The sequence below is a fragment of the Antechinus flavipes genome, chromosome 2 (genome assembly GCF_016432865.1).
Source record: "Antechinus flavipes isolate AdamAnt ecotype Samford, QLD, Australia chromosome 2, AdamAnt_v2, whole genome shotgun sequence".
Classification (NCBI taxonomy): Eukaryota; Metazoa; Chordata; class Mammalia; order Dasyuromorphia; family Dasyuridae; genus Antechinus; species Antechinus flavipes.
The window spans coordinates 606,541,503-606,558,409 of NC_067399.1; the positions used below are offsets into that span (position 1 = coordinate 606,541,503).

The 16,907-nt window shown below is 36.2% G+C and overlaps 1 protein-coding gene across 1 annotated transcript; it reads left to right on the forward strand.

Annotated features, from left to right (window-relative positions):
- The first annotated feature begins 9,297 nt into the window (after positions 1–9,297).
- On the forward strand, positions 9,298–15,239 carry LOC127551675 (interferon-induced protein with tetratricopeptide repeats 5-like). Its single transcript, XM_051981613.1, has 2 exons — positions 9,298–9,535; positions 13,088–15,239. Exons 1-2 carry the CDS (start codon positions 9,531–9,533, stop codon positions 14,523–14,525), a joined length of 1,443 nt encoding a protein of 480 aa, XP_051837573.1. The 5' UTR covers positions 9,298–9,530; the 3' UTR covers positions 14,526–15,239.
- The last annotated feature ends 1,668 nt before the right edge of the window (positions 15,240–16,907 follow it).

Here is a 16,907-nt window from a genome sequence, read left to right on the forward strand (position 1 = left end):
AAAAAAAAAACTTCCAGGAAGAAAAATGAAAAAGGGAATTCACAGCAAAGAATTATCAAACTCCTTTTCTAAATTATATACTAATAAATTGATGAAAAGTGAATAAATTTATGTAAAGATAAATCACTGAGATTAATATGGCATGCAGTAAAAATAATTTAACATACCCCATGGAAAAGAAATTGAATAAGGCTCATATACAAATTCATTTATATGAACTTTCAAGCAATAAAAACAGATCTAATTGGATTTACAATTGAATTCCTCAAAACATTTAGACAATAATTCCTTAAATAAATTCTTTGCTAAAATAAGGGAAATTTTTTTCTACCAAATTTCTTTTAAGGAGTAATTATGGTCTTGATTCCTAAACCAAGGATAGGCTAATAATCTTAATGAAAATTGACATAAATATAACAATAACAGTGAAGAGGCCATTTTAAAAAAACTATATAGTATAATGAGGTTGGATTTTTATAAGGAAAGTTGGGGTAGTTCAATGTTAAGGAAACTGTAAAACACAATATATTATAATTTTATCAAAATGCAAATTACATCTCAGAGATATAGAAAAGATTTTTGACAAAAAATATAACATTGTTGTTTCTAAAATATATTAAAGTCATAAGAATAATTTTACTTTTCTTAACATGGTAAATATAAAACCAAGAGCCAACCTTTTTAAGAAGGTCAGCGTAAAGGAAGACTTTCTAGTATCACTATATTATTCAATATAGTGCTACAAGTGCTAGCTATAGCATCAAGACAAAGTAATTAAGGAAGCTTACAAGCACTGATGACCAATGAATACATACATACATACATATATGCAGAATTAAAAATCCACAAAAATAATATTTTATATATTATCAATAAACCCCCAGTTAGAAGAAATATTCCAGTAGATTTAATTACAGAAGGTAAAATACAATTGGGAGTCCACCTGCTAAAACACTTAAGAACTATATGAATAAAACAGAATGCTTATAAGAAAGTATAAAGATGTACTTAAATTGGAGAGATGAATTGCTTATGTTTGGGCTGAAACAAATTTATTTTTAAATGATACCAATGTGCTAATTTACTTATTCAGTACCATACATCAAACTATCAAAAAAAAATCCCTTTTGAGAATTAGTACAAATAATAACATCATATGAGAAAACAAAAGGTTGGAGATTTTAAGGGAAACTGAAAAAAGTGGGAAATGGGATATAACATTTCCAAATATCAAATTATACTTATACAGAGTATGCAAATTATACTACAAATTATTAAAACTTTGGCATTGATTTTTTAAAATGTTCATCATTGGAAGAGATCAGGTACATAGCATACAGAAGCAAATGAGCACAGTAGCATACTATTCAAGTAAGCTAAAATCTCCAATCACTAGGATAAGGACTCACTATTGTGAAGAAAACTAGAAAACTTGAAAGTCTGATGCAAGTTTGGTGAACAAAAATTCACACTACACCAACAGGAAGCTGCAAATGGATACATGATAAGCATGTAAAAGATGACATTATAAACCAGTTAAAGGCACATGGAAGGAGAAAGTTTTTGCCATCATAAATAAACGATTCAACAGCAAAGAAATTGTAGAGAGCATCACAGAAGATAAAATGTATGATCTGTATTACTTAAAAATGAAAAGTTCCTGTGCCAACAGAATTAACTCAGTTAGAATTAGAAATGAAACAAGTAACTAGGTCAGGGGGGATCTTTGTGGCCCATTTCTCTGATAAGGTCTAATTTCTAAAACATTTAGGGAACTGATTCAAATATTCAAAAACAAAAGTTATTCTTCAGTAGGTAAGTTGAATATTAAATATAAACAGGTATTTCTCAAAGAGGGAAATCTAGACTAACATATAAAAAGAATGCACCAGATTACTAGTAAATTAGAGAAATGTAAATTAAAATAACTGTGAGACTTTATATCATACCATCAGATTATCAAAGATAACAGAAAAGGAAAATGAAATATTAGAGGGTCCATGGGAAGATAGCACACTCATGTACTTTTGTGGGAGCTGTGAATTGGACCAGACAAATGATCTTTGTAGGAAGATGTTATCTGTATCCAAAAAAATAACTGATAAACAGAAGTATGTATAGAAGGATTTTATAAGAAAGGTTTTTTTAGAAGAAAGTTACATGATAACTATTAGATATTTAAAAGAAAAAGCAAATTGTACATAGACTTGTAGTTTCATGTGCAATCATCTTTTTTCTGTTATAATGCTATAAAAGTGCTTGTTTTATTTCTTAAGTTCAAAATAAAATAAATAAATTTTTAAGATGATTCAGTGATACTAAATTTTGCATATGCTTTGAAACAGTATTACTAATACAAGACATATACCTTCTCTAATCAATATTATTTTAAAGAATTTTTTCATGTGATTACATGTAGATTCGATTACTTCATTGAAAAATTGTCTGATTATATCCCTTACTATTTATCAGAATAGGCCTCATGTTATAAATTGATGAAGTTTTTTTTTTTAATATAGTTGAAAAATGAGATCTTCATTTTAATTTAATCAAAATTTTCCATTTTATACTTCAAAAATGCTCTCTACCTCTTGTTTCTTCATAGCATTCTCCTATCCTTAAGTCTGATAGGTAATATATTCCAAGTTCTTCTTATATCTTTTTTAAATGCAAAGTATATATAATAGATTCATGGTTTCATACAAAATATTTTTAATTCATCTTCACATATAGTAATGCTAATATAATGGTGCTCATTAAAGAACCACAAAAAGAAACAAAATTACTTTCCCCTCCTTCCCTTATCCCCATAAAAAGGCAAAGTCCATTCACTTCGTCATTAAACTTTTAATGGGAAACACAGCCCAAGAGGGGATACAAAGTCCCTGAACTGAGCAGTACAATAATACTTATAACTGCACTGTGACTTATAAAGCAAAGCATGATGCACAAAGTCTATTTTTCAAAGGAAACTGTGAGTATATGGGGCACGAGGATGGAATTAAGCAATTAGTTTAATTGCCATTGTTAGTTCCATGTTTAACTTTATTATTATTGTTGTTGTTGTTGTTGTTGTTATTTATTTATTTAAATAAAACAAATATGTGCCTAAATTGAGACCAAAACAAAACAAAAAGAAAAATAAAAAAAAATAAAATAAAATAAAACAAGATCTGAGTAGTGCTGTCTGTGGACTGCCTCCCTCCCTCCCACTAATCTGAATCCTCTGAATTCCTCCTTGGCCCCAGGCTCAAAAAATGAGGTCTGCTGTTGCCAGGCAACAATGAAGACAGCTGTCCCTGGAGCTTATCACAGCTGTGTAGACTGTTGGGGGGTGGGGAATGGTGGCCAATTCTTTCCAGGAATATAAAACCTAAGAGGTTGCAGAATTCTATTTTAAAATAGGATCCATCCTTTCATTTAGTTACTAAGTAGGACATGAGAAAGAGACTGATGATCTTTCTTCACATTATTCTCCAATATTCTGTTTAATTTTTTTTATACTAAATCTATTCCAGGTCAGAATATAGAAAAGCTTTGTACCCACTGAGGACAGGCAGTGCCATAACTTGGATACAGTCAACATAATACCTACCAACTATTAATACTCCCCCGAGGAAGACTGCTAGTAGAAATTCTCTTCCCTCTCTTCCTCACTCCCAAAACAAAACTAAACAAAAGTGAATTCCTAGATAATACCTACTAGGTATTATCTGGTCTTTAAGTGGAAGAATCCAGGAAAGGTATGTGATGCAGTGAGTAACATAGATCTAGACTTGTGCCAGTTTCAGAGATGTGCCATGATACTCCCTTCCTACCAGCTAATAATAATAGTTCTCATTAAAGTTTACAAAGTACATTGCATACATTAGGGGTGTATGGATGTTTATGGAGGACTAGTACCTCTGGTTGGGGGCTTGCTGAATCATTAACTTTGATATCCACCTTCATCAAATGTAGACTTTTAAAGCACAATAAAAATGTAAGTTATTATTAATTTTCATGGTTAATCTAATCTATAACATACTATAGTATATTATCTATAAATATGTTTATATATATATATATATTTACAGAGAGAGAGAGGGAAGGAATGAGAGAGAGAAAGATAAAGAGAGACAGAAAGAAACAGAGACAGAGACAGAGACACACACACAGAGAGAGAGAGAGAGAGAGAGAGAGAGAGAGAGAACTTCCTTCCTAAATTACAGATTTCTTGAGGTTATAGAGATTTCTCAATTTCCTTCATTTATATCCAATTGTTGTTGATTCACTAAAAATAATTATTCACAAACCTAATTGAATGTACTACTTTAGTAGAGAGGCAAAAAACCCAAAGGTGATGGAGCAGTCCTACAAAAATCCCTTGCAACAAAAGCCATTAGAATTATGGATGTACCAAATCAGAACTCTGTTCAGGAACTACAGATATAGGTCAAGACCATTAATTAAAATACTGTTAGAATTTGAAGAGAACTTAAGAGATCATGTATAGTTCAACCTCTTTATTTTATGAATGGGGAAAGCAAAGCCTAAGACAGGTAAGATAAATCACTTTAGGTCATTGCTTCAGACACTATTTTGACCCAGGTCTTCTGAATCAAAAGGATTGCTAGTAGCTCACATTCTGCCCCATTTTAAGGTCCAAATGAGGCAGATTGTTTCATTATCATAATACTTCACCTTTTTCCCATTATACCATGCAACCCTAGAACCCATTCCAACATGCACTGCAGAAAGAATTGTGAAGCCAGAGGATGTGGGTTTGAATTTAACCTCTGACCTTTATTTATTACCTGTGTCACCTTGGGCAAATTAGTTCTTTCATTTGTAAAGTGAGAAAATTCTAAGGTCTCTTTCAGCTCCAAATATATGATCCTAGAGGATCTCTAAAAGCCTAAATTCAATATGCTGGAGTGGGAAATATTTTCTTTTGTGACCAAGGAGAGAATACAGAAAGGCTGGAAAAGAGGAAAGAAAGCAAAGTATTTGAATAGTGTGACATAATAGAAAAATGGTCTAGGAATTTGCAAACTTTTATTCTAGTCTCAGTTCATTTGGGAAGTCACTTCCTAAACTATGAGACGTTTGTTCTCTACACCTTAAATGCATTGAAGTAGTCTAACGTCCTTTTCAGCCCTGACATTCTGTGACTCTAGGAGAGTGTGGACTGTTTCCCATTGCTGGTTAGAGCACAAATCACATAGAACTAAGGCACAACAGTGAACTCTTCCAAAGTACATAAGAAAAAATAGTAATTGACCTAGAAAAAATAACAACAAAATTCATCTGGAAGAACAAAAGGGCAAGAATTTCAAAAGAATTAATGAAGAGAAAAGCAAATGAAGGTGGCCTAGCTGTATCAGATCTAAAACTATTTTATAAAGCAGTAATCATCAAAACCATTTGGTACTGGCTAAGAAATAAAGAAGTTGATGAGTAGAATGGATTAGAGTCACAGAACAAAATAGCCAACAATCTAGTATTTGACAAACCCAAAGGTCCCAGCTTTTGGGATAAGAATTCACTATTTGACAAAAACTTCTGGGAAAATTGGAAACTAGTATGGCAGAAAGTAGGCATAGACCCACACCTAACACCATATACCAAGATCAGGTCAAAATGGGTTCATGATCTAGACATATAGAATGATATTATAAACAAATTAGAACAATATACAATAGTTTACCTCTCAGATTAGTGGAGGAAGAAGGAATTTGGGACCAAAGAAGAACTAGAGATCATTATTGATCATAAAATAGATCATTTTGATTATATTAAGTTAAAAAGTTTTCATACAAACAAAATTAATGCAGACAAGATTAGAAGCCAAGCAATAAACTAGAAAAACATTTTTACATCCAAAGGATCTGATAAAGGCCTCATTTCTAAAATATATAGAGAATTGACTCAAATTTATAATAGTTAAAGCCATTATCCAATTGATAAATGGTCAAAGGATATGAAGACAATTTTCAGATGAAGAAATTGAAACTATTTGTAGCCACATGAAAAGTGCTCCAAATCCCTATTGATCAAAGAAATGCAAATTAAGACAATTCTGAGATACCACTACACATCTGTCAGATTGACTAAGATAACAAAAAAGATAATGCTGAATGTTGGAAGGGATGTGGGAAAACTGGGACACTGATGCATTGTTGGTGGAATTGTGAACAGATCCAACCATTCTGGAGAGCAATTTGATACTATGCTCAAAAAGTTATCAAACTGTGCATAATCTTTGATCCCGCAAAGGATTTCTACTAGGATTATATCTCAAAGAGATGTTAAAGGACGGAAAAGGACCCATATGTACAAAATTGTTTGTGGCAGCCCTCTTTGTAGTGGTCAGAAACTGGAAACTGAGTGGATGCCCATCAACTAGAGAATGGCTGAATAAATTATGGTATATGAATGTTATGGAATACTATTATTCTGTAAGAAATGATCAGCAAGCTAAATATAGAGAGACTTGGAGAGACCTACACAAACTGATGCTAAGTGAAATGAGCAGAATCAGGAGATCATTACACCGGGCAAAAACAAGACTATATGATGATCAATTCTAATGGACGTGGCTCTCTTCAACAATGAGATGATTCAAACCAGTTCCACTTGTTCAGTGACAAAGAGAGCCATCTAAACCCAGAGGGAGGACTGTAGGAACTGAGTGTGGATCACAACATAGCATTCTCACTCTTTCTGTTGCTATTTGCTTGCATTATGTTTTCTTTCTCAGTTTTTCTTTTTCTTCCTTCTTGATCTGATTTTTCTTGTGCAACAAGATGACTGTATAAATATGTATACATATATTGGACCTAACATGTATTTCAACATATTTAACATGTATTAGTACATGCCAGCTAGGGAAGGGGGTGGAGGAAGGAGGGGAAATTTTGGAATAAAAGATTTTACAAGATTTTACAATGTTGGAAAAATTACCCATGCATATGCTTTGTAAATAAAAAGCTTTAATTTAAAAAAAAGAAATAACAGTAATATTTATATAGTACTTCAGAGTTTACAAAGCACTTTACAAATATCATCTCATTTTATCTTCACAGTAACCCATTTGCCCAGGATTTGTGTGTCTGAGTCTACATTTGAACTCAGGTCTTCCTGTTCTAGGTCCAGTGTTCTTATTTACTGTGCCACCTGACTGCCTCAAGAATCAGAAATAACTGAGATCAGTAACTCAAGATTAGATAAACACAAAAACACAAATTTCCTGGGGGGATAATGAACACATTATTTGACAAGAAGTGTTAGAAAAATGAGAATGTAGTTTCATAAAAATTAGTTTTAGACCACCATCTTAGTCCATTTTTTAAAAGTTCAAAATGGATATGTAATCTGAATATTAAAGTTCACACCATTTAAAAAAATGAGATAAGCATATCAGATATGTTTCAGTCATGGGTAGTGTGAAAATCCCTAACTAAAGAAGAATAAAGAGGAATTGCAAAGATCTGTTCCATGATATATGGGAAACTAACAGATATCTCAGTCTAAGAGCCATCCTCTAATGGACCAGTGGCCAAAAGATGAACAAAGAAGCTCTCAAAAGAACAGCAAACTATTAATAACTGCTCCAAATCACTAAGACTAAGAGAAATGCAAATCAAAATACCTCTGAGGGTTAGTGTTGAGGGGGCTGAGGAAAAGCAGGTATACTAATAACCAATCTGTTTGTGAATCTGAGTTGACCACACCATTCTGGGAAGCAATTTGGAGTTATGCTAAGAATTAAGCTGGATTGGGGATCAAAGTACCTTAACACCCTAAACTCTACCCATTCAATCCTGGGTAAGTAAATTAACCTCTCTATTTCCCCAGTTTCCTTATTATAAAATGAGGGGGTATGAGTCAATGAAAAGGTCTTTTCCAGCTCTAGTTCTATGAGTTTATTATTCTTTAACTCAGAAATCCTAGTAGTGCTGGCTATATACTTAAAGGTAGATCAAAGTTCAAAAGTTCCCATAAATCCCCAAATAGCTATAGTACACCTTTTAAAATAGTAAAGACTGGAAACAGAGTTGATGGCCATAGATTGAGGAATACCTAACAGAAAGAAATAGAATAGAATATTAATTAGCATGCCATGAAAAATTATGAATGTCAAGTCTGGGAAGACCAGCAACAACATCATTTTACTTTCCCATTGAAAAGAGAAAAAGTCTGTGTTGCTTTTTTAATGACAAAAAATAAAATAAAAATAAATAAACTTGATACAAAGTGAAATCAATAGACTGGGAAAATATATACAAAATAGCCACAATGATACGGAACTTTAAGGAATCCATAATGCCTCCATTGTCAGGAATAATTGAATGATGGGGTGAATGAACCCCAGTAACAATGAAAACTAATTTTAAAAATGAAAAAATAAAAAACCTGAAGGCTGTGAATTGCAATGACTAAGCTTGATATCAGAAAGAGATAGAACAAATATTGGTCACTTCTTTGCAGAAGAGGGAGATTCTGAATACTGCACATACTGCCAACTTAATTTATTTTGGTAAGTTTTAGAAAACTGCTTTTATTTTCCCATTACTTGTACTGAGGGATGGTACTCAGGACAGGAAATAGGAAATAGATTGCTTTGAAAAAAAGGATGGTGTAAAAATGAGAGATACCAATAAAACATTTTAAAAGTAAAAAATCTTGCTTTTCCATAGCCACCTAAAGTAGGGGTTCTCAAAGTATGGTGTAGAGGATTCTAAGGGGGGTCTCTGAAACACTTTCCGAGGGTCTCCAAATTCAAAATTACTTTTTATTTCTAATATGGTAAATATCTATAAATATAACCCAGATAAACAAAAACTATTTGGACAAATCTTCAATAATTTTAATAGTATAAAGGGATACTGAAAACAACAGTTTGAGAGCCACTGACCTAAAACACACCACTTTCAGCCACTCACTTTTACAAATATAAGATACAGAGTTTGGATATTTATAGTTAGGTCAACTTAAATCCATCACCACTCCTGAGAAAACCATTCCAATCACAAAATGTACAGAGGATGTATCAGTGGTATCACCTTTAGGGATAAAAGGTGGAAGGTAGATTCTCTAAGGCAGGTGTTAGTTGGATCCCAGGTTCCTTAACATCCCTTCTCCCTCAGATACTTGTAAATTTCGGGAGAAATCATTCAGTCTTCTCCAAAACCTAGCTACATAACATTTTCTCCAGTGAATGAGGGTTTCTTCTGAGAAGCAGGGCCTCTGACAGCTCTCAACTCAGAGCTCTCAACTCACGTCAGATTCCACCCACCCCACAACAGGATCCAGCTCAGTTGGGAAGCAGTCTCACTTTCCGGTTTCCGTTTTTCTCCACGTTGCCCAACTTTAAACAAACAAAAATAAGAAGAAATAATAAAAGGACAAAAACGGCAACAACAACAAAACTCCCAACAATTAAGCCTGTAACTTTCCCAGCTAAGAAACTGCGTTAAGGAGCAATCAGACCAGAGAAGAAATCCCGGAAACTACTGCAGCTGCAGGCAGACCAGCCCCCAGCCAGCATGAGGTAAATAAATGGCTTTCTCTGCCTTCTTTCTCCTGAATCTTCTTAGTCCCTTTGCAACTTTTCCAAACGAGATTTTTCTTGCGTTCAGGTGTTTGAGCAAGGAAAAATTCAAATGAAGGCACGGACCGCAGCTCTCTAGCTAGCCAGCACCCATTAATGCCAGGCAGAACTACTAATGGCTATTTCGCATCACTCGGACAGGGATCTGTCCAGATCGAGGCTACCCTGCTCTCCCTACCATCCTGGGGGTAGGAGAAGAGACTAGAACACCCCGGAGCCAGAAATGGAGCTCGCCCCGAGAGATGTAGGAAACTTACAATGCGACTTTTGCAAACTTTGAATAGGGTTTTTAATTTGGTTTTCAGCCTTCGGAGTCAGAGTGGGTGACTTTTTTGCTTTTGTTTAAAAAAAAAAAAACTTTCTCAGTGAAAAAAGAAAAGGTCCTCTCTGCTTTTTTTTTTTTTTTTAATGTCAAAGGAAATGTCTCACCTTTCCTAACTTGTGTAGTAATGGGGGTGCAACCAAGACTGTTCCCCTGGAGCCCTTTGCAATGTTTGGGGACGAGTCAGACACCCTGACAGCCCAGCTCCTCCCTCCTTAGACAAAGAACTGAGACTTCGGGATGGGCAGGAACCTTAGCTTTCTAGCCTTTGGCTTCAATCCACAGTCCCAACCACTCTGCACCCCATCCCTCACCCCAAGCCGTTTGCATAAGACTTTTTACAGAATCTCTGTTTCTCTGGTTCTGCCTTTCCATGGCCTCAGGGAAGGCTGCCCAGGGGTTCACAAAAAAGGGGTGTGAGGCTTGAGGGAGAGAAGCTTGCAATATTTTGAGGATAGACAGCCATCTTTTCACCCAACCCTCGGTTACATTTTGGATATGGGGTTTTGGGTTTTTCAGCCAACCTGAAGTACTACTCCCCGTTCTGCAAAGATTGTGAGGAGGTGTTACATAGCCCACCCAACTTCTGGTTATGGGCGGGTGAGGGTGGGGCCACCACCCTTTTCCAGGAGACTGCTAAGAAGGTGGTAGACATCCTGAAATCCTGCCCACGTAGGCAGTGTAAAACCAAGCTCCACACTGCCTGTTTGCTCTCTGAGACTAAACCCTGATCTTTAGGAAGTAGAAGGTGTATAGTAAAGGAGGGGAGCTTGCATATTTGCTCCCCACTATCTCCTCTTCCCCTTTCTCCTTCCTTCTGCCTTCCCCTCCCCCTCCACCACTTTGGCTGCTGCTCAAGAGCCCAGATTCTTTTTTCTACAACTGCCTGAGATTTATGAAAGGTTCCAGTGGTCTCCAGGGTCACTGAAGACTTTATCAAAGTGAACTGGCCATTTAGGGGGTGCCTAACTACAGGCTACTTTTAATCCCCTTATTCCAAGGCCCTTTCTGAGTCACTCTGTGTGATTTAATGGTTAACCCTCTTACTTTTCCTGATACTGGAGGGAGCAGTACCATTCCGTTCAAAGTTTCCAAATAGTGCTTAGCATTAGTGTGCTCTCCTCTCCCTTTTCGGAATCCTTGTCCTTTTTTTAGTCCTGGCACCTCTATACCCAGGGCTCCATTGTCTTTGGAGTGCAACTACCCACCCAAAAGGGTGATGCAAAGGAAATTTCTTTGAGTGAGAGGCTGCCATTAATTTATACTAAGCATGCAATGTGATAATACATTTAATCAAATGAAAGGAAGGTTTAGTGCACAGTGGTCATGTGTGAAATAAGAAAGCCTGGATTCAAACTTCAGCTTTACTGATTACTTAGGTGACATGATGCAAGTCACTCAACCTCTCTGGGCATTGGTTGCCTTATCTGCAAAATACAACACAATAAACATCTATTAAAAATAATAAACTGGGTGCTAAGTGTTGGGGATACAAAAAAGAAGCAATGACAGTCCCTGCCTGAAAGACTTCTAAGTCTAAGGTCTCTAATTCTATGATAGTCTAACTTCTATTCTGTCCTCTTCCCCATCTCAGGATCAGCCTTTCTGCTTGGAACTATTTCTATCCATTCATATACACATTATATATCTGTACAGTTATATGATGAATTTGGGTGTACATGCATACATATATATATACACATATGTATACATATACTATATATGTGTACTTATAGATATACATACACTTTTTATACATATATGTAAAACTTGGGGATTTAAGGTCTTTCATTTTCCCTTAAATTAGCATTTGACTTATACTGCCTATATGTAAAGCCCTCTCTAATTTTGGCTCCATGTCTCTTTCTTACCCCCACATTCAGCAATTACTACTCTGCCTTAAGCTAAATGGTTCTGAGAGCCTGTTCTTGTTCCTGACACTTAGGAACAGATGTGCTTGTCATTCAGAAGTTCTTAACCTCTCTGGGCTGGCAGCATACCCTGCTGGAGAAACAAAATATTAATATTCCCTATATTACATATCAAAGGGTTTTTAGAGGGGCCTTTAAATGTCATAGAATCATGGAGGTCATCTAATCTGATTCTCCTGATTTTATATTTGTAAAACACAGGAGTCTAGGAAGAAGTAATTGTCTAGTCACATAGGTTCTTATGCTAGCTATTATTCTCCTTTAGCTGATCCCAGAAATACTTGGTTTGACTGAATGAAAGTAGTAGCCATTGTAATCATTTATTTGAAGAGTTTAAAGGCCTGGGCCTAATTACCACATCACTCACACACAAAGTACATCCATAAATATGTCATGTTGCAAGTTTTATTTGATTACAACAGTAAACTTTTTCCACACCTTTAGGTTTTCACTGTAGTTGAGTAGTCTAGTTAGATCATTAGAGAGAAGAGCCATGTGTTTGGACTGTTCTTGTTAAATCTATGCCGAGGAATCATAGTACATGGAATCAGAAATAGAGAGTTAAAAGGCTCCTGAGAAGTCATATAGTCCAATTCCTTCCTTTTCAGAGGAGAAAAATGGGGCTCAGACTGGCTAAGTAACTTCTCCAGGGTCACACAGTAAGTGACAAGGCTAAAATTTGAACCTTTGCTCTTTGACTCCAGAAACAACATGACCCTTTCATGTGATGAAACACATTAATCCACATTGCATGCCCATATCTTATGTAAATGATTTATTATGGATTTTTCCCCGTCCTAAGCAGCTGAAAGAACCTTTAAAAGGCAGATTATTACAAATCCCTCTCTTCTTAGGACACTTATTAGCTCTTTTTATATAATTCTGTTGAGAAACTCTAAATAGCTTGTTCACCCAAAGCCCAAAGCATTAATTAGTAGCTTGCAAAACAACCTCTGTTTCACAGATTTTATGTGCATTTGGACATGAGCTCAGATCGACTAAAATAACAGTAAGTGGCATCACCACCACTACTACTACAATACTGCTTCTCCAAGCATCAAATGGCAGCTTCTCTATTAGTTACCACTTTAAGGGTTTACAGCAGGTGGGAAAAGTGCTATTTAAAGGGCAGGGGAAAATCATGATATATAATTAAGAGATTTCACTGTGTAAGGAATGATGATTTCCTTGTCATTTCCATTGATTCTTCTGAAATGAAATTGATTTTATCTTTTGCAGTCAAATGCCTAGAAATTCCTTAAAAATTATCCTGAGGCAGCTGAAATGCCATTTTACGTGGAACTTGTTGAAAGAAGACATCGATCTACTTAATCTGGAAGACACAATAATCGACCAGATCGAATTCCTTGATATGAAATCCAAAGTCACCCTTTATAACCTATTGGCCTATGTAAAACATTTGAAAGGTCAAAATGAGGAGGCACTGAGATGCTTAAAACATGCTGAAGAGAGAATCCAGGTAGAACATGCTGACCAAGTGGAAGTAAGAAGCCTGGTCACATGGGGAAATTTTGCATGGGTATATTATTATATGGAAAGATTTCCCAAAGCTCAGTTTTATGCAGACAAGGTGCAAAAGGGCTATAGGAAGCTTCCCAATTCCTCCCGCTATAAGATAGAGTGCCCCGAAGTTTACTGTGAGGAAGGGTGGGCTCTGCTAAAGTGTGGAAGGAAGTATTATGAGAGGGCCAAGGCATGTTTTGAGAAAGCCTTGAAGATAGAACCCGACAATCCTGAGTTTAATTCTGGCTTTGCCATCGCAGCCTATCGACTGGACGATAAGGAATATTCTTGTCAAAGAGTATCATCCTTGGACCCTCTCCGGAGGGCAGTTGAACTGAATCCAGACAACACATTTGTGATGGCCCTACTCGCCCTGAAGCTTCAAGACCTAAAACAGGAAGCTGAGGGTGAACGGTACATTCGGGAGGCCTTGGAGAAGATGTCCTCACAGCCTTACGTCCTTCGCTACGCAGCGAAATTTTACCGCAGACAAAACTCCCCCAGTAAAGCTCTTCAGCTCTTAAAAATCGCCTTGCAGGCAACACCCACTTCTGCTTTCTTGCATCATCAGATCGGGGTTTGCTACAAAGTTCTGATGATCCTCGTCAAACAGTCAACCAAAAAACGATCCAGGGAAAAAGAGAAAGAGAAACGAGAGTTGATTCAGTCGGCCATATTTCATTTTCGAGCAGCCATGGAGCAGAATTCCATGTTTGTGTTTGCTTACACAGACCTGGCCAACATGTACGCAGAGGCTGGTCAGTATGAAAAGGCAGAAGATGTATTTCAGAAAGCCCTTCACCTGCAGCACGTGACGGACGAAAACAAACAACAGGTCCATTTTCACTATGGTCGCTTTCAGGAGACTCACAGGAAATCTGAGGATGCCGCCATCTTTCACTATTTAGAAGGTGTAAAAATAAAAGTGGAGTCTTCTATTACATCCAAACTGATAAGTGCTCTGCAGAGATTAGCCACACGGCGACTTTATGAGAATGCAGTTGATGTAAAGAGCTGGGGGGCCCTGGGTTTCATTCATAAGCTAAAGGGACAAAAGAGGCAAGCCATCGAGTGCTATCAGAGAGCCCTGAAGCTGGACCCCGAGAACGGGGACTATATCAGTGCTCTGTTTGAGCTGAGGCTCTCTTTCTGAGGATCCCTCTTTGTATTATGAGCGACTAGGAGCTGCGTCCCCAAGGTGAGAGAAGGAAAGATAGACAAACCAAGAATGAGCCAGGACAAGAATTCTAAAACAAGAGTCAAATCCTGAGTTTGGGGACTATTATAATCCCCTGTTTGAGCTGCAGCTCTCCTTCTAATCCTCCAGTATGTAGCATGAAACCTAAAAAATATATTTTTAGGTTGGCAACAGAATGTGATATTTGTGACTATCCTGTATTATGATCATATATGTTTACGCTGTATGAACATATAAAAGGACTCACATGCATGCAGTTTAATCAGTAGTTTGCCCGTTTCTATATTATTTCTTTCAGCATACCTTTGGGCAAAGTAATCGTTGTAATTCTATAGGTTTGAATAGAATAGACAATGTGGCTAGAAGGGACTTTAGGGATTATCTAGTACAACTTGCTTTTTTTTTTTTTTTAAGGGGAGGAAATTGGGGCTCAGAAAAAGCAAATGATTTGTCAAGCAAATTGGTGGCAGAGAAAGAATTTAGAAACCAGGACTAAGAACACATTAACCCCAGACTAGTCCTCTTTCCTATGTCTGACTGTTTCCCTCTTCTTCATAAATAGAATACTTTTGTTCATAAGGACATGATCCATGGATGAAATACACTGCTTGAATCTGATCTGTGCCTTGGATATTTTTTGTATAAATAAAAGTGTTTTCTGAACCCAAAGTCCTACCAGAGTTTGTTCATGTCTTTCTTTCCATTTCATTTGTTTGTGAAAATAAGCTCCAAAGAAACTAAATAGGTTCTTCATGATTTTAGAAAAAGTTTCCAATAAAGAGCTCACTTTGCCAAATCACCTTCTTTGGCATATTACCAATAAGGATATCATTGGTTTGAGAAGCATCACAGTGAAGCCTAGGTTTGGAAAGCTATTGGAATAAGAAAAGGTCTGATTAACTGTGCTGGAGCCAAAGTGTGACAGCTTTGTCTGCTAGTGCTGAAAACAGAAGGGATTAATGGTGACTAAAGGTGTGCATATTTTGAAAATATCTTGTTCTTGGCCTACAAATATAAAAATGTCACATAAAACCTCAGAAGCTAATCATGTTTAGGATATGTTGATATATATTTTCATTGTAAGTATTAATTGCTTAGAAAAAATAATCCAGAGCAAAACTCATCAATTCCTTCAATAAGCATTTAAGAGCCCACTATGTGTTTGGTACTGTGTTCAGTGCTCAGTATGTAAAAATCAAATCAAAACAATCTCTTCCCTCAGGAATTTTAGGTTATATGGAGAAAGCAGCAGGTACTGTAAATCTAGCTAATTTTAATCTTTATTTCATGAGACCTATTGAATCATATCAGGCTTTCCTGGGGGCTCATATCCTGACCAGAACAGGGAATTCACACTATTAGGCATCAGAAATTCAAATCCCTTTTCTGTCAGGACCTCAGGTCCATCTCTTGGCTTCAGCTTGCAACTGTTCCTATCATAGATGCTCTAATCCTCAGCTCAGAAATGTCCCTGAACCTCTGCAGGCAAATTTTGCCACAGATCTATAGAGTAACAAAGATGCTAGAAATCACCTATTTACATACTTAGATGCCAGCTCTTATCAATCAACATTTATTAAGTGCCCACTCTGTGCCAGGCTCAAAACTGAGGGAAGCATAACACTATACAACACATTAGCATCCATGCCCATAATAAGACAAATGAGTTTAAAAATATCTTTAGTCAGCACTTGACTTACTTGACAACTAGAGGAATACAGGACACCAGTAGCAGCACCGATTTACAATATAATTGTACAATCTCAAGGAAAAGAGAGGTGTGAGATTATCATACTGTAAAAGTCAAAAGCAATAAAATTGGAGGGGGGAGTGGGTGAGAGATTCCATTTTTCAGAGCTGTACTGTGAGTCTTTAAGGAGAAAAGTATAAGGAGAAAAATACACAGAATGAAAATGAAATAGATTTTTATGACAAAAAGTCACTGTCAAGAACAAGGAAGTCACCTCATTTGGATCCTTCTTAATTCTAGTGCTTACCCTATGTTAAGTATTCCTATTTATCTTGTTTATGGTTTGTTTTTCCTATATTTTTTGTTGTTGTTTCCCCAGTAAATTGTAGCTTCTTGAGCTCAAGAAATATCTTTTGCCTCTTTCTCTATCCCTAGTACTTGGCATAATGCCTGGAATATAATGGGAACTTAATAAATATGGATTGATTGATTGGATCCTAACACCCCAATGTAGCATATGCTCATGAATGAGATGAAAATGGCACTAGTGAGAACCAGATTAGAAAAAGCAGTTTCTGTTTATGTATAACATTAGCTGATTGTGTCAGGTCCTGAAAAGGTTAAAATAGCCAAGTTGTGATATCTCC